Raw genomic sequence first — 17,088 nt, 5'->3', positions numbered from 1 at the left:
TGTGGCCTCACCAGTGCCTGGCCCAGGGGGACAATCCCTGTCCCGGTCCTGCTGACCAAGCACCAAGCCAGGGGCCATTGACCCAACATGGCGCCGGCTCCTTCCCCGCCGCTCGCGGGAGCTCGGCCGGTGACGTCACGCGAGCGCGCCCGCGCATCACGTGTCGGCGCGCTGACGTCACGCGCAGCGTCTCCCGCCGGTGAGCGGCGGCCGCAGCCTGAGGGGTCCGTGACGGGCCCGGGGGGACGGAGCGGAGCGGGGACAGCGCGGGACGGCCCCGCACGGGTGAGGGGCCTGGGGGGACGGAGCGGAGCGGGGACAGCGCGGGACGGCCCCGCACGGGTGAGGGGCCCGGGGGGACGGAGCGGAGCGGGGACAGCGCGGGACGGCCCCGCACGGGTGAGGGGCCCGGGGGGACGGAGCGGAGCGGGGACAGCGCGGGACGGCCCCGCACGGGTGAGGGGACCGGGGGGACGGAGCGGGGACAGCGCGGGACGGTGTTCGGGGATGCCGCTGCTTTAGGAGGGCTCCGGGCAGTTCTCGCCGGAGTTATCGCTCTGCTGGGGCTGTCCTGGGACTGCCGGGCCCGGGGCAGTCCGGGGTGTCGGTGCTTTGTGGGGTACGGGCGGTGCTCGATGAGGAGGTGACGCGCCCTGTGCCCGCAGGTGTCCCGCCCTTTGTGCTGAGTGTGTCCCACAGCGGCGGATCCATGTCTTTCCTTGTAAGTAAACCCGAGCGCATTAGGGTGAGTGTTGAAGATCTTCCAGATTCCCTCGTGTCTCGGTAGAACGAGCCTTGCGCTTGTGCAGAGCGGCCGGGCCTGGAGAGCACCATAAGGGCACAGGAAAATTGATGACAGGGTTGATGACAGGACATGGGTGTGCAAGCAGCGCTGGTTAAATCCCTGCACTGAAGCCGATCTTGCTCGCACATACACGCGTGTCTCCTTGGGGCGCGGTGCAGAGGGGCTGGAATGGGCTTTGCAGGGAAGGGAAAGGGCCATAATGCTGGTTATTTTCAGTGGTTCTTTAAGAAGTAGCCTCCTCACATGTGTCACAATTTATGGGGTTTTTTTTCCTTCACTTGGCTTGCAAAGCTAAACACAACAGCTTTGTTTGATTCTGCTTTTCTAAATGAAGAAGTTTCCTGCAGCAGAACTACTTCTAATGCTTTCAAATGGTGTACTCACATACAAGTTTTGAGTTATCATCACCTAAAGACTCATTGGTGCTTTCTAGGACCGGCTTCCCGTGCACTGAACATCGGCTGTTTATTAAATTATTTTGCTAAGTAGCAAATTCTACCATGGGAGTGTTTGTGCTTGATGATTTAACCTCATGATCCACACTCTGCAAGCTTAAAATTTCCTGTTCTGTCGTATCTTATGTGTGTATATGTGTATATTATTTGAACTGCAGTATTAGATAATGGTAGAAACATCCTCTGCACAACTTAATGCTTGCTGTGAATTTCAAACATGAATTCTGGAAGAGAACAACAGCTTTAGGATATTTACGTTCTAATTTTGGATTCATTCAGTAGATATATAACCAGAATTTGAATTCGCCTCTTTGTAAACAGTGAAAGCATTTTTTTAAAACCTATTACACCTAAAAACCCAGCTTTCATTTGGCTGTATGAGAGAGTTGTGGCATGCTGATTATCTTTGCTGTATGTGCATGTATAAAAACTTGTTTGAATGGTTTAAAATGGTATTAACTTTATCGCAAGTGCATGTTGATTGGGAATAACAGCATAATAATAATAATAATAATAATAATAATCACAGAATAACTGTGTGGCTGCTGGGTGCATGTCATTGGCACAAAAAGGATGTCCAGAGTAAGGATGTCACTGGGCATGCAGCAAATCAGTTTCAGACCACAGCAGAATCATTGAAGTTTGGGGCTTTTTTTTTCTTGTGGGGAAGGGGAAAAGAAACTTTTCTGTAGATGGAATAACTGACTATGTGGAGAATTTTTATTTTTTCAGCGGTGGGTGTCTGAGAAGTTCATTGTTGAGGGGTTAAGAGAGTTCGAGCTGTTCGGAGGTAAGTTTTCCTCTTGTTTAATGACATAGAAATGTTTTATTTTACCTGTAAAGCTTGGTCATTTGGTAGTAAAGATTATCTTATCACTAAAAGAGATGGCTGAATCTCACTGTAAATCCAGGTATTCAAGCTGACTAAGCCCAGAAATTTAAGGTGGAAGTGTCCCAGATCTAGCAAGTTATTTGGAAGTCATTTCCGTATTGATAACAGTTATAAATTAGTTCCATATTGCTTAGCATAACTACATTTTTTTCATATGCAAAAGATGGATTAGGGGTTTAGGAAGGTTAATTATCATTTTCTGAGTTAAAAGGGATTTTGAAACTGTTGATGTCTCCTCAGGAGCAGGAGCTGACGGGTTTGTGCTCTGCTTCTGCATCACAAACAAAGCTTGCCCACTAGGATGCAGAATTCCTGATCAGTGACATGGAAAATAGACAGAGCATAGGAAATATGTCTAGATTTCGAGCTTCTAGGTGGAGTAAAGGAATTTTTATTACTTTGAATAATATTAGATAATTTCTTCTGTCTTTTAAGAGTCATCTTTGAATGTGTTTATAATCACAGAATTGTTCGGGTTGGAAGGGACCTTTAAAGATCACCAAGTCCAACCCTCCTGCAATAAGCAGGGACATGACAGAAGGTTAATATTTAGTTATAGTAGAAAAAAATTGTCACCTTACATTTTTGTCAAATATACAAACAGTAGCACTGTGTGAATCTCTTTGATCCTGTGCATGTACTGCAGCATGACCAGTGTGCTATTTTGTGTACAAATTAAATGTCTTTGTATAAAACAAAAGTCATGTATATTTGATGTCAAAAAGGGTCATCTAGTGTTATTTGCTTAGCTGTCCAACTATATTTTAATGGGTATCTGTTGAACACAACATGGTGAACAATTAATTTCTTTACTCCAGAGCAGCCTCCGGGTGACTCTCGGAGAAAAGTAAGTGACTTGTGCAGGCTGTGGTGCTGTGGTTCATTGCATGGAGATTATTCCTTGTGGAAGTTTGATTTTTCTTTTTATCTTAGTTATATATCTCATCTCTATATTTACCTCTACAAGTGTGGAAACAGGTTTCACCCTGGAGTGGAAATTTTGGTGTGTGGTTTTCAAGCCATTTGTGATAATCCAAAAATTTAAACTTAATCTCTTGGATTTCTATTTGTTTGTCATTCTCCTCCTCCCAGCCCCTCAGGGGTCTGTTTTTGAGATGATTTAGTTCTGATCCTTCAGAGAAGGAAGGGTTTAGTTTTATGGAACTTCTGAAAAGTATTTGTTCTGCAGGCCCTGATTGCTCAGTGTCTGGTTCACAATGAGCATGTAACACATAAAACATCACAATTTACAGTAGAGAATCCAAATTATTCCCCACCTCCCCACACCACAGGTGTGCAGGTGTTGCTCTAGTTTAAGCTAATTACAAACACAAATTAAGTGTGATTTGACCATAAAATCATAGGCATTGTGTCAGTTCAAGCTGCTTATAATTGATTTTTGTGTCAGTGTCTGTAATTTACTGGCACAAACAAAGCTCAAAATAGGAGATGTATTTGGAATGTTTTGTACAGAATTGAGTAAATTCACACCTTTTTTTAAATTGCTGAGTGGTAGACATACTTGGCTGGAAGCAACTGTTTTGTTTTTTTCCAAGGTTTTTCTTGGGGTTTAGACACGCTGATTCTCATTTTGATCTTTTTACATCTAAAAATAAATAAAAGCCTGGGTTTTTTTTTTCACCAGGGCTGTAGAGAAAAGTACATAATTTGAGGAGAGGGGTGGGAGGAAAATTTTTCTTCTTATGCTAAAATGAGAGAGGGAGTGAGGAGGTGGAGGGGAAGGCAGCAGAACAAAACTGATCTGCCCTCTTCTTAACTCAGTGAATGTCATTTGGCAAATGCAGATCCCTGCAAGCATCACATAACTGATTGTGTTATGGCATTTATACCAGTTGCCTTTCAAAGATGAATTTCCTTTAAATCTCTCTCCAAATTAAACTTGACTCCCAAGCCAAAAGCCAGCTCTAAATGAATGTCATGCCATAAACATGGTCATATGGGACTTCATTTTGCAGCTGCTTTTGACCATACACCAAAAATTATCCTGTGTGAAACCCCTGAGGAGCTTTTTTGCAGTATCTCATAAATGACATTTCAGTTTAACTTTCTTTTTTTAAGCTGTTGTATGATGTTGATAAATTTCTGGTCGAGCTCCTTTTGCATTAACTCTGTTATTGGTCACATGAGGAGGGGTGAGTGAAGATCTCATACTGGAAGACTTTTCATTAGGGAATTCACAGCATTTTTCCATTACTGCACAGCCTACACCATTAATACGATTAAATGTATTTAATTCTTTGCATCTGTTTTGTTGGCTTGTGCTCTCCCTGGAGTGGACTTTAACAAAGCAAACCACTTACATGTTGCTCAGTGTCTCACCAGCTGCCACTGCTCCATGACTGCTTCCATCTCCTTGGTGCTGCCTGTCTGCTTCAGAGGTTTCAGTCTGCCTGTGTGGCAGGACTGTGGCAACTGCTGAAAGAAGAAATGAGTGATACAGCTGAGATCAGGATGGACAGGCCTCTGTAGCAGGAGTTTGAAATCCCGAGTGGAAAGTTGCTGCCTCTTCTGAGCCAAGAAACAGCACTGTAGTGTTCACTAAAAGAAGAGATCTGGGAATGCTGCTCCCAGGGGTTTGAGCTATGCTGAAATGGGACTGAGTTGTTTGAGCTGAAATTATAACATAAATCTTAATTTTTGCCTTTTCCCTTAATGGAAAATGCAGCTATTTTCAAGGTAGGCAGTGTGCTGTTCAAAGCCAGTTAAAAAGTTGGAACTTGGGAAGTGTGGCTCTAATTTACTCCCAAAGTACACTTAGACAGCCAGAGGTAATTTACAGTAAACCCCTGTCTGTGCTCTTTGCACTGCATTTACCCTGGGCTGAGGGTAGAACAGCAAGTTCCTTGTTTTTCAGCTGTCACTGTGTTGTTCCCATCTTTCAGTGATGGAAATAAAAAAAGGAGTCTGCTGTCATGGTAGGAAAAGGCACAAACCTTTTCTGCTTCATGTACCACGAGAAAGGTCTGATAAAGGGCATTTGCAGTTGATGAAGAATGAGGTGGAAAAATTGAGCTGGTGTTCCAAATGCCAGGAGGAGTTAATGTGCTGGAAATTGGAGATAACTAAAGACGGTTTTAGATTCAAAATAAATTTTAATCCCTGTTAGGATGCTCTCCTTGTGACTTTGGACATTTGAAGGAGTTGGAAGATATAAAAGAACTTGCAAGAGCATTGAAGTTTATCATCTGCAAAATCCTGCAGGGGAAGATTTCAGTGTATGTAAATAAGGCAGAAAGCTTTATGTCAGATGGAGTGAGGGAAAGCTGACAGGCTTGGGAATGCTGCTTCCCCCCACTTTTTTTTTAGAAGCATTTTTTTTTGCAGTTTTTGCTTTCATTTGGAGCTTCTCTTTTCATGTGTGTCTGATTTTCTCCATCACTTGTACCATTCAGCTGAGCAGCTTCAGCTTGCTGGGCTTACCCCAGGTGAGCAGCTGAGAGCCAGGAGCTGCAGCAGGAACACAAGGGTTACAGTGCACAGGAGGGCTGGGAACAGCTTCCCTCTGGCTCAGGCTACAGGATGGTGGCACACAAGTTTGTAATTCTAACAGAAAGGCAGTTACTGGAAAGCAGAGTTTAGGCTGTCCAGGGGAATAATAATTGGCTTTATCCAAATATTCCTGAATAAATTCTCGCTTACAGTGATTAACATCTACTTGTTACATGTTTTGTAACACAGATGTCTGGACCTTCTGAAATGAGGCATCTCCTGAATTTCAATTGATAAATCACTGTTTAAAAGTATTTTGACAGCAATTAAATACTCTTCTGTATTTCTGTTATTTTGAAGTGTATGATGAGGTGCAGATGACTTTTCCAGCAGGTGAACTTTCTTTCCTTTGACCTGACTTCATTTTTTTCCTCAGACAAATGAGGCGAGCTCCGAGTCGATAGCTTCTTCCCCTAAAAGGGACACCATGAGCAACTTCGTGCCAGACAGCAGCTGCTATGAGTTACTCACTATCATAGGTAATTCTGGAGGGCTTGAGGATCAGAGTCTGCTTTGTAAAGAAAATAACTTCTGCAGAATTGTTGTCCTTTACTTGATTGATTGCTTAATTTTGGTATTGGATATCTGCATCTTTGATTTTAAAAGAATTTGAATAAAAAATGAGGTGCCAGTCCTAAAAGTTTTCACCTGAGAGGGGCACGTGGTGGGTCGATGATGCTGGGGGTGCAGTACAGTCTAATCACTGTTTCTGCCTCGAACCTGCATTTGAAGGGCAGGATAATTCTGGCTAGGAGGATTTCTCTCAGTGCTAAGGAAGGTGGTATCTGATGGAACAATTACTCTTTTACAAGGCCAAAAGTAGTTTGAGTGAGTGAGGGTAAAGGTTATTGAAGGGAAAGGGGCTGGAGGAGTTCCTCTCAGTGCTTCCAAAAGCATTGCTGAAGCTTCAGTGCTTTCTCTTTCAGGCAGAGGCTTTGAAGACTTGATGGTTGTGAACCTGGCCAAGTATAAACCCACAGGAGAGTATGTCACAGTCAGAAGAGTGAACTTGGAGGCCTGCACAAATGAAATGGTCACATTCTTGCAGGTAACACCACTCACCATGCAAGCTCAGGAGAGGACGGACAGCAAGAGCAGTGCCCATCAATACTGCAGTCACGTTTCTGCATTTACTAAATTTAATCAAAACACCTTTTATTTTAGGGGGAACTTCATGTTTCCAAGCTCTTCAACCACCCTAACATTGTGCCATACAAAGCAACTTTCATAGCTGACAATGAGCTGTGGGTAGTGACTTCTTTCATGGCCTATGGTGAGTGGAGAGGGGGTACCTTTTTCTGACTCTCATGTTCTGTGAAATGAAATTGAAGAGCTGAAGTGTCCTTGGAGCTTTTCTTCTGACAGGTGATGTTTTGTTTCTTTCTAGGTTCTGCAAAAGATTTAATCTGTACCCATTTTACAGATGGGATGACTGAACTGGCCATTGCTTACATTCTTCAAGGTGTCTTGAAAGCACTTGACTACATCCACCATATGGGCTATGTACATAGGTATTGAAAAATACATTGGTCATTTTCCTTCTGGTGGAAGTTCTTGGTAATAGTACTCGGAGTAGAGCAGAGGGTGAATCAGGAGACACAGAACACATTAAGTTTTGTGTTTGCTGTTAGAACAAATCAGTTTGATACTCATGGGAAGTGACATCACCGATCTTACTAAGCTGCATGAAAGTGTCATTGTGGAGCAAACTTATCCCAAAGACCACTTTGTATCTAAAATCACAGTCCATGACATTTAATCCTGCATTTCTCCTCGCCACAGAAACATTCTTTGGGAATGCAAATCATCTCCTTGCAAAGGAGATGAGTAGAATCTTGTTAATTGATTTTCCCCAGCATCCAAAGATGTTAGGAGTGTCAGCCTCCTGGTAGGACGCTGATCAGGTATTGTCCTGTGCATGAGGTGTTTGGTAAAGGCCAGGGAAGCTGAGTGTTTTCCCTTTTCCCCAGGAGTGTTAAAGCCAGCCATATCCTGATCTCTGTGGATGGGAAGGTGTACCTGTCTGGCCTGCGCAGTAACCTGAGCATGATCAACCATGGGCAGAGACTCAAAGTTGTTCATGACTTCCCCAAATACAGCATCAAAGTGCTGCCTTGGCTCAGCCCTGAGGTTTTGCAGCAGGTACGTTTAAAAGAAACTGCTTGTGTTTAGTCATGTGTTGTATCTGTATGATTCTGTGAACTCCTAAGGCAAGTTGAAGGGGTGTAGGGTGGGAGATATGAGAGAACCTGCAGAGTTGCTTTCTTGTGGTGAGCTCTAGTCCTTTTATCTTTTTTATCTTAAACCCAGTGACCCCTAGCAAGGAGAAGGGTATGTGAATGCAAGCAAAAAGAAGGGAAGAGGCTAAAGGAAACAGATTTGGGGTGGATGCAGGGCAAGTGGGTAGAATTTGATCTAGTTTGACTCAGTATTAATTGTAGGCACCTCTACAGGTTGTCTCATTAACAAAGTGTTATATTAGATGCAAGTTACCCAGGGCAGATGCCATCCCTACGGGCTGGCTGCTTTCAGTTACATACATGTTGCCCTTAACTGTGTGTTTTAACAAACCAAAACCCTCACCACAATAAATCAGTCTATCTGTGGCTTGTGCTGTTCCTGTTCCATCTGGGTTTGTTGATTTGCAATTGAATCATGGGTATTGCCCACTCAATCACATCCAAGTCCCCGAAGCTGATTTTTCTTTTCCTTTTCATGTAGAATCTGCAGGGTTACGATGCAAAGTCCGACATTTACAGCGTGGGGATAACGGCCTGTGAGCTGGCAAATGGACATGTCCCATTTAAAGACATGCCTTCCACTCAGGTGAGGTTTGCAGGCTCCTTTCTTGTCCTTCATCCTGGCACCTGGAAGTGCTGTCCTGCTCTGGGGTGTGAACACAGAGGGGTGTCTCGCCTGCACGAATGGGGAACCTTAACTGTGTGCCATGTTGCTTGTGCCCCTGCTCCTCCAGATGCTCTTGGAAAAGCTGAACGGGACTGTTCCCTGCCTGCTGGACACCACCACAATCCCTGCTGACGAGCTGACCATGAGGACGTCCCGCTCCAGCGCCAACTACGGCATGGGGGAGAGCACGGCCACGAGCAACGCGCGCGCCGCCAACGGCGAGCCGGCCCTGCACCCCTACCTGCGCACCTTCTCCTCCTACTTCCACAACTTCGTGGAGCAGTGCCTGCAGAGGAACCCCGATTTCAGGTACAGCCAGCTGACAGCTGCTCCCCCCACCTGTGCTGTTCTAGGGCTGGGTTAACCATGGGAGTTAGCAGGAATTGATTGTGGTTTTCTTTCCGAAAGTGTGGTGCAGTGAGGATGTGCCCCCTCTGTTGGGGAGAGCAGCCCAAGTGTGTAGAACGAGCAGCATTAACACTTTGAGCACCTCCTATATGAGAGCCTGAGGAATTCCTTCACCTTCCTTGGGGGATGAGTGGTGCTGCACATGAAGAAAATAAACAACTTGTGTTTCTGGCCCCCGTGAGACTGTGTATACCCAGGTCCCATCACTGCAAATGGCTGCTCCTCAGCAGCAGAGAGCAATGAGGGGAAGTGATCAAAGCTGTATTTTTCTTTTTAGTGAGGGCAATCTGTAGCCATGACAGACACTTCAGGGGTGCCCCACTGCTCAGGCACTGTCCTTGGCCAGATGTAGGGGGTGCAAGAATGTAACTTAAAGGTTAGAAGAAGGAGGTTGAACTCCTTGCATAAAATGCGATTGTAAATGCCTAATAAGCACTGCTAGTGCTGAAAAAAGGGAGATACCCAAGAGCTGAGAAGTGGACGGGGCCACCAAGGAAGGACCTTGGTCTTTTCTTATTCCCTCTACCTGACTTCAAGCACTGACTCATTTTCTTGTGTCCTCCCCTCATTCTACCTCCCTTCCACAGGCCAAGTGCAGGCACTCTGCTCAGTCACCCCTTTTTTAAACAGGTAAGGAACTAATTTATCTACAGGTAAAGCACAGTGCTTTGTGTTGCTGTGAGGGTGGGAGTGTTGAATTTTCTGCTCACTCTGGCCTTGCCGTGCAGATCAAGCGCCGCGCGTCCGAAGCACTCCCTGAACTCCTGCGCCCTGTCACCCCCATCACCAATTTGGAAGGGACACTGCCCCAGGATCCCAGCGGCATTTTTGGGTTGGTATCAAATCTGGAGCAGCTGGATGTGGATGACTGGGAATTCTAGAAAAGTAGGGACTACACTGAGGAGCTTTCTGGACATTGTAATTTATTGGTCCTGTTCATAAAAGCTGATGAATGTTATACACAGAAGAGTTTACAGGTGCTTGGGAAGGAACTTCAACTGCTTGTTTACTTAAGAAGTAGCCTGGATACAAATGGACAGACCTGAGCTGGAAAAGGATCAACCCAAGGAGCTGTGAAGTATTCCAGGAGGTGAAGTGCCTGGAGCCCCCATTCTTCCAGCTGAGCAGTGGGAAAGCACTCGAGGGGGTTGAGTGAGTCTGTTTAGTTATTATCTCTGTTTATGTGTTTCTAAAAATCACTGGCTTCCTCACAGCTGAGGCTGCATGTCCCTGCCCTCTTTGGTTCTTTCTCTTTTAAGGGTGCCTTAGAGTTGAGGGGAGGTGGGCAGCTTTTAGTTTTGGGCATTCTCTTAGAACTAGTCATGTTCCTCTAACAGTGTTGTCACAGGGCAAGTTTTAATGGGGAAAAAAGGGATTATATTCTTAGTTACTGCTTTTGTGGTGAAAAATGGGAGATCAAAGACAAGCTGATGCCGTTCCAGGCACTTCTGCTGCACTGGGCATTCCTTTGCAGCACTGGATTCTTCCAGTCTGGAGAGGGCTTTTGAAGACTTCTCACTCAATGCTAAGCACTCTGAACTCCAGGTCAGACAGGCCCTTCCAGCTTCCTGGGTCACCAGAGCAGTGTGGATGCCTGGACAATATACCAGCTTTTTTATCCCCTTCCAGTTGAACTTCATGTGAGCTGGGCTGGTTTCACAGCACCAAACACTCTTACCTGCCTGTTCTCAGTGACTTACCCTGGCACAGAGGAAAAGTAAATTGATTTTCATGCTGATCCTCTTGCTCACAACTCCTGTACAGAATTGAACTTTAACCTTTCCATTACCTTTGCTGTTCTGCCTTCCCTCAGTGACTGACAGGTAGAAGCTGCTCACGTGGCTCCCTGTGATTCATGGCTGTGTGACTCTGCCCTGCTGCTGTGGCAGCTCTCCCCCATTCCCTGGTGGTTTGTTTTTTTTGGAGGTGTATTTATGGCTTTTAGTTCGACTTTTGTTCCAAGGACCATGGGTGCTGGAGGTCATCTGCTCTTTACTGAAGCACTGAGAATCCTTGTGTAGGTGCAGTTGATGGGAGTAGTGCTGCTGGCAACAGGTCCTTCTTGTGTTTATAAACTGTACTTGAACCCAGACAAAGTTTGTTACTCTAGTTTTTTTCCAAAAGAAATAAAATATTTCTGAAGTTGTTTTTTAAGTCTGCTGTTTGTGCAGGATGATGGAATGAATCACAGAGGGAGACAGACTGTGCATGCTTGCTTTTACCTCCTTAGTTTCATACAGCTCACCAGCTTATGGCAGCTGCCTTCATGCTTCAGAAACATACTTCAACTAAAGCAACAAGCTGCAAACACCTGCACTTGCTCTCTTCTGAAAGGTTCAGTAAAATCCTCCCAGTCTGTTTGTTAAGGCCAGGCCCAGTTCTACTTCCTCCCTAGGATCAGGTTTGGCTCCTGATTTAATCTTACTGTTAGTAAGAAGATAGTAATTTCCTGGCTGATTGAAGAGGTGTGTAGCCCACTGAGTTCTAGGAACCAACATAGGAGGGAATAAATGTCCAGTGACTGCAGTGCTCTAGCCTGCTTTCCCATGAATTAGCATTTTTGGGGTGAAGGATGAACTGCATGCCTGCAGCTTGCTCCATGCTCAAAGATTAGAGTTTATATATTTTTAAACTTTTTAAATTTTTTTTTTGTTGCATGCTTACACAGCAGCAGGATCTGTGCACAGTCAGGAGTGAAACAGCAGCACCATGGTCAGAAGCAGCAATTAGGAAGTAACTGAACATTCAGCCTCCTTGCCCAGCTGCACTCAGGGGTTCTGGGGGCAGCAGATGGCTCACTCAGCCCTCGAGTCTTACCTGTCCTGCCTTGTGCCCTCCCAGGGCAGCACAGACTGAGTCCAGCACAGGTGGACGTGGTTCAGTAGCTGCTGGTTGGAGAGACAACCGCTGGCTACAGCTGCGAGCTTTTTTTTTCTCCTATAAAAACTTTATTCACTTATGTACAAAACGTGTTCTGCTACTGTGGATCCTCTTCGTGCTCTGACTGTTGCTCTTCTTCCTCCCCTTTGTGTTTTTCCAATTTTGCCATGAGCTCTGAAAAACAGGAACAGGCACGATGAGGCTCCTGTGAACACCCAGGACCAAAAATCCCTTTCCTACAGAGGCTCAGCTTGGAGTCACCCCTGTTTGGAGTCCAGGCAGGAGCTGCTGGAGTCATTCCCTCAGTGCATTACTGACCACACAAGCTGCTGCCTCTGCTCCTGTGGCACAATCCCCTTTCCTCTCCAGTCCCTCCCCAGGTTCCCCACCTGGGCAAGCACAGATGCTCATGTTGCATCCATGATTTAATATTTCCTGACACTAACTGAGCTCTGCTGCCCAACACCAGAAGCTCCTGGTGCCTTAGCTGCTCAGGTGCTGCCCCAGGAGCCCCTCTCCCCCAGGAAGGGCCTCCCTCTCCCGTTACCTTTGGCAGGGTTGAAGACCCCGTTGGTTTGCTTGTCACACACGTAGCAGCGCTGGGATTTGCGGTAGTGCTGCAGGGCACAGCTCTCACAGAAGTAGTGCCGACACCTGTATGGACACACACAGGTGACTGCAGGTCCCCAGACACCAGCACTGTGTCCTGGAGCCAGGAACCACTCACTGCTGGTCACAGGAACATCAAGGCTGGAAACGACCTCCACCATCGAGTCCAGCCTTTGACCGAGCACTGCGTTCCACATCCCGCTGTTCCTCGGACACCTCCAGTGCTGGGGACTCTACAGCTCCCTGGGCAGCCCCTTCCACTGCCTGGCAACTCTCCATGATCCCCAGGGGAGGCACAATGAGCTGCAGGCACAATGAGCTGCAGGCACAGCTTCCTCTGCACCCCTGTTCCCATGGAAGGTGTTTCAGCATTGCTTCACTGATGTGCAGCGACAGCACAGAGCCACCAGTGAGCTCTTCCAGACACAGGTACCAGCAGGACAGCATTCAGCGAGAAAGGGCTGTCCTCAGCCTCCACCTCATCCTTACCAAGCTCCTGGCTTCCCCATGTTCACATTTCTGTGCTCAGGCACTGCAGCTGCCATTCAGTGTCCAGGAGGAATGATGGCATGAAAACCAAATCTCAGGATTAAAGGGGAGGTAATGAGGCAGCAATTGTGCAAATCTAAAAAGTGCTTGAATAAGTGCTTGAGATCCCTTCCATGGGGATGCTTCAGATGCAGCTTTAAGACTCCCTGGCTCTCACAGGATTCCCCCACCCACCTGAAATCCAGGGAAGCAGGTTCCACCCACACCCTGTGGGCTGGGTTTGTTTTTGCCTCAATAGTGAATGAATGATTTGTGAGCTGGATCCACAGCACACGTGTGGCTCCTCATGCCACTTACTTGGTGACCACGGGGTTCTTGAAGGAACCTCTGCAGATGAAGCATTTGAAAGGCATGTCCTCCTCATCACTGCTCACCTCGTAGTTTTCGTCATCTGCACAAGACAAAGTGACCCAGAGTGGAGTGAGAGGAGAGGCCAGCCCAGCCCAAGTGTGGGGCACTTGAAATAAAATAATAAATAAGGGAAGAGTACAGCAGGTGGGATTCAATCTCTGCTGGAAAAAAACAGTGGAGCTCTGGCATCTGGCTATTGCTGTCAGTAACACGTGTGGGACTGTGCTATAATTAGGGCTAATGAGACAGCAGGCCTGTTGCTCATCTCAGGAGAAAATTCTTTTCTACTTCACCCACTCACTGCTATAAAGAGAAACATCCTCCAGCCCCCTCCTGTTTTTCAGACTTTCTTCCAAACCAGCTGCCACCAAACTCTGGCTCCACAGAGCAGAGAACAGCCTCCATTTGCACAGCAGTGTTCACGAGCCTTGGGCCACAGGTATGGAGTGACAAAGGCATCCCACCTCGTGGGCATCTGGGGACAGATGTCCCCATGTCCCCAGCACCACACAGCAGTGCTCTCTCCTTCAGAGAGAGCCAGGGGCTGGCTGAGAGCAGCAGCACTGCCCCTGGCTGCTGGCCTGAGGCCTTCGTGCAGCAGGAGCCGCCCAGCTCCGGGCGGTGTGAGTGCAGCGGGGCCGTACCGTTGACGCCGTAGCGGCCCTCGTCCAGCTCCCGTTCGATCTGCCAGCCGTGCTTGTAGTCCGAGCGGTCGTGCAGGAACTTGCAGCTGTCTGAGCAGCACAAAGGAAGAGGAAATAAGACAGGCTGCAAGGGCTGAGCGTTACAGGACACCTCATTCCAGGGCTGAGCCAGCAGGAGAAATCTGACTGCTCCTTCTCCAGGGCAGCACTAAGCTCCTGGAACAGGATCCCTCAGTGCTCACAGGCTGTGAGGATCATCCTCTCTGTGCCACAGGGACAGTTCCAGCAGGTATGTACATGGGAAGTGGGACAAGGAACAGCAAACCCATCCCTCACATGGTCTCAGTGGACACAATACCTGTAAGAATGTGGGTCACATCCCAGGGCTCCCATAACCACTAGTGAGAGGCCCTGGGCTTTCAGAAGGGCCAGCACGAATAACAACTTTCCATAATCAGCTGTGCACAGAAGGGTCTGTGACAGCCTCAGCACCCCAAAATGGGGTCACAGCTGGGAGGGATCCCTCTGCACAGCTGGTGCTGAGCTGCAGACAGGAGGCACTCACCCCCGAAGCCGCAGAAGCCGGTCTCTTTGTAGTCCTTGCAGATGTCGGGCTGGTAGTCCCAGCGCACCGTGGCCCGCAGGTGCTCCGGAGCACGGATGGGGCCTTTCCTGAAAGAGGGGCAGAGGGCTCAGCCCGGCTGCAGAGTGGCCCAGGAACCGCTGGCCAGAACCAGACACCACACTGGTCAGGCAGAAACCGGCAGTGGCAGCAGAGTTCCAGCCCCAAACGCTGCCTTGGGAATGGTGCCTGAGCTCCTCTGGGGTCGCAGAGCCCCGAGGCTCATCCCAACCCACCTGACCATTCCTGAAGAGGCATTTCCCATCGATGTGTCCTTGGGCTTCACATACTTCTGGTAGTTGTTAATACCACGGTAAATTTTATCATCTTCCTTTCCTCTCAGCTCCTAGGAAAGGAAGGAGATATGATTAAGGATCCGGAGAGCTTCATGACATGGATTAACTGCCACCACTCTGACACCAGTCTTCCTTCCCACCCTGCCTTCTTTAACACCGAGATGCCAGTAAAGCAACAGAGCTCCCCTATTTGCAGGGGTTACACTCCCGGCTTCTCGAACTTTTAGGGAAGACTCTAACTCTTCTTGGTGTGCAGAGGGGGATGAGTAAAGCACAGGCTCTCCTGCTGCAGAGCACGAGTTCCTAAGGAGCAAGGCTCACTCACCTCCTGGATTTTCTGGCTGCGCTCAAAGATGGCCTGGGCATCCTTCTCCTTCTCCGTGTCCAGTTCATACACTGCTGTGGCTCCCATGTCTTCTGGGCCAACAGGTTTCTGAAAAGCAAGGAAAACTTGTGGCAAGAGTGGAGGGAATACCTGGACAAGACAGAGAGTTCATTGGCTACCTGAAGGACTGTCACAGAACAAGAACTGGACACACCTGCTTTATCTTTTGGCATTTGCAGGGAGAACTCACCACAGACTCCAGCCTAGTGTGTGCAGAGGCCAGAGTGCTAATTCCCCATGGCTCCCAAATTTTAGCCTGCAGTCAGGGAATACTTATTTTACTCCTTCACACTCAGCCCCAGCTCAAGCCTCACTCAGTTCACCCATGTCCAACACTTCAATCACTCCTGCCCACACACAGGATGTTACTGAGCTTCTGACCCAGCTGGGGGTGGCCAAAATTCAGTTTCAACACAGTGATCTGGTTTAGAGTCCTCTTTAATGGACTGAACAGATATCTATTCCTAGCTTTTATCACATCTTGGAGAACAGCTGCAGAGAAACCAGAGAATAATTACAGCCAGCCTCAATTAAATACAAATCCAACTTAGGTGCCAAAAGCTTGTGGAGTCCCAAAGCTGCCACCTCCTCCCATCCTTCCCTGCTCTCTCCAGAAGGTTGGGCAGAGCAAACGCTGCCGCCCTTGGGAGCACCCAAAGATGGTCGAACACTGAAAACACAAACACAACAGCTGAGCAAACCTGATCCAACTGCTCCCTCTCCTGAAAAATCTGTGCAGTGTTGGGTAAGTCCAGTGGCATCCTGGAGTTTTAACTCCCACCTCTAAGAGGGAAAGGCCAACCTCTGATGGCCTCCCATGAAGGGAGGGACTATCAGAATAAATGCGGCACAAGGTGCTTGGCTATTAAGAGGGGACAGGGAGGTGCATTAATAAGAAAGAACGTCCGATCCCATGTTTAGAGTGGCAGATTCTGTCTGTGAGGAGCGGGATCTTCAGCCCCACCTGAGCTGACATCCGAGCCCCTGCTGCCCGTCCTTACCGCCGACCTGGTGGATTTGTAGGTGACGCCGATCTCCTTGGCAGGATCCTCATCCTCGCTGCTGCTCGGCGCGTACTCCGGCCTGTCCCTCGTGCAGCGCCTGGTCTGGGGGGGACAGCAGGGATGGGGGAGCGAAGGCTCCAGCACTGTCCGGGCTGAGCCCGGCAGGCACCGCAGACCCCCGGCCGGGGCAGGCGCTCCCTCGGAGCTCCCTTACCTTCTGGATCATGGGGTTGGGGGCGTCCCGCCGCCGCTCCTTCCGCACCACGGTGCTGCCCTCCTCCCCGCTGCTCTCTGCGGGGAAAGCCGGCGTGAGGGGCACGGCCCCGGCCTGAGGCCCGCGGGACACCCAACAATCCCACCCTGGGAGCGCTGCCCTAAGGCTCCTGCAGCTCGGCCAGCCTTGGGGCCGCGGCCACCCCCTGGGAGCCTGTTCAGTGTCCAGGGCAAGAACCTTCTCCTAATATCCAGCCTAGATCCGCTCTGACACAGCTGCAGCTCCTTCACGCCCTCCGCCGCACGCACCCGGGCTGGGAGCGCAGCCGAGCCCCGCTGTGGGCAGCGCTGGGAGCGGCACCCGGCCCTCCCTGCCCTCCTCACCGCCCCAGCTCGGCTCCGCCCGGGTCCCCCCAGCCCTCACCCCGCTCCTGGTCGCTGCCGGGCCGTTTCCGCCGGCCGCTGCCCGCGGCTCGGACCCGCTTCTTGAACACAAAGCTGCAGACGCCGCTCTCCTCCGCCATCGTGTGCCGCCGATGCCGCGGCGCCGGGCAGAGC

The 17,088-nt window shown here is 48.7% G+C and overlaps 2 protein-coding genes across 9 annotated transcripts; one reads left to right on the top strand and one right to left on the bottom strand.

The window, feature by feature from the left end:
* The first annotated feature begins 158 nt into the window (after positions 1-158).
* STRADA (STE20 related adaptor alpha) lies at positions 159-11,131 on the top strand. 8 transcript variants are annotated; one of them, XM_088179595.1, is made up of 13 exons: positions 185-285; positions 666-745; positions 1,993-2,050; positions 2,971-2,999; positions 6,039-6,141; positions 6,589-6,710; positions 6,827-6,935; positions 7,050-7,173; positions 7,633-7,804; positions 8,384-8,488; positions 8,637-8,878; positions 9,565-9,607; positions 9,706-11,131. In XM_088179595.1, exons 2-13 carry the CDS (start codon positions 710-712, stop codon positions 9,856-9,858), a joined length of 1,296 nt encoding a protein of 431 aa, XP_088035721.1. In that variant the 5' UTR covers positions 185-285; positions 666-709; the 3' UTR covers positions 9,859-11,131. The 8 variants fall into 8 exon arrangements, with proteins under 8 accessions (XP_088035725.1, XP_088035724.1, XP_088035721.1 ...); XM_088179597.1 differs by having other exon boundaries at positions 187-285; positions 666-721; XM_088179596.1 differs by lacking the exon at positions 185-285 and adding an exon at positions 377-456 and having other exon boundaries at positions 666-721.
* On the bottom strand, positions 10,888-17,088 carry LOC106861184 (E3 ubiquitin-protein ligase RNF113A). The gene is made up of 10 exons (XM_088179601.1): positions 16,955-17,088; positions 16,532-16,608; positions 16,315-16,419; positions 15,254-15,361; positions 14,869-14,978; positions 14,576-14,682; positions 14,011-14,100; positions 13,313-13,406; positions 12,405-12,511; positions 10,888-12,031 (listed from the first exon to the last, which is right to left on the bottom strand). Exons 1-10 carry the CDS (start codon positions 17,052-17,054, stop codon positions 11,955-11,957), a joined length of 975 nt encoding a protein of 324 aa, XP_088035727.1. The 5' UTR covers positions 17,055-17,088; the 3' UTR covers positions 10,888-11,954.

This window comes from Sturnus vulgaris, chromosome 27 (genome assembly GCF_052056855.1).
Source record: "Sturnus vulgaris isolate bStuVul1 chromosome 27, bStuVul1.hap1, whole genome shotgun sequence".
In the NCBI taxonomy this organism is placed as follows: domain Eukaryota; kingdom Metazoa; phylum Chordata; class Aves; order Passeriformes; family Sturnidae; genus Sturnus; species Sturnus vulgaris.
Note: the sequence above shows the minus strand (reverse complement) of the source record. Positions and strands in the feature narration are given on the sequence as shown.

Bases quoted from the DNA above. Each gene is read 5' to 3' on its own strand.
- STRADA (XM_088179595.1), top strand. From the start codon at position 710: ATGTCTTTCCTTGTAAGTAAACCCGAGCGCATTAGG. The intron at 746-1,992 runs GTGAGTGTTGAA...TTATTTTTTCAG, and splicing joins GTAAACCCGAGCGCATTAGG to CGGTGGGTGTCTGAGAAGTT. The intron at 3,000-6,038 runs GTAAGTGACTTG...TTTTTTCCTCAG, and splicing joins CGGGTGACTCTCGGAGAAAA to ACAAATGAGGCGAGCTCCGA.
- LOC106861184 (XM_088179601.1), bottom strand. From the start codon at position 17,054: ATGGCGGAGGAGAGCGGCGTCTGCAGCTTTGTGTTCAAGAAGCGGGTC. The intron at 14,979-15,253 runs GTGAGTGAGCCT...TTCCTTTCCTAG, and splicing joins GCAGCCAGAAAATCCAGGAG to GAGCTGAGAGGAAAGGAAGA. The intron at 12,512-13,312 runs GTAAGTGGCATG...GTGTCCATACAG, and splicing joins AAGAACCCCGTGGTCACCAA to GTGTCGGCACTACTTCTGTG.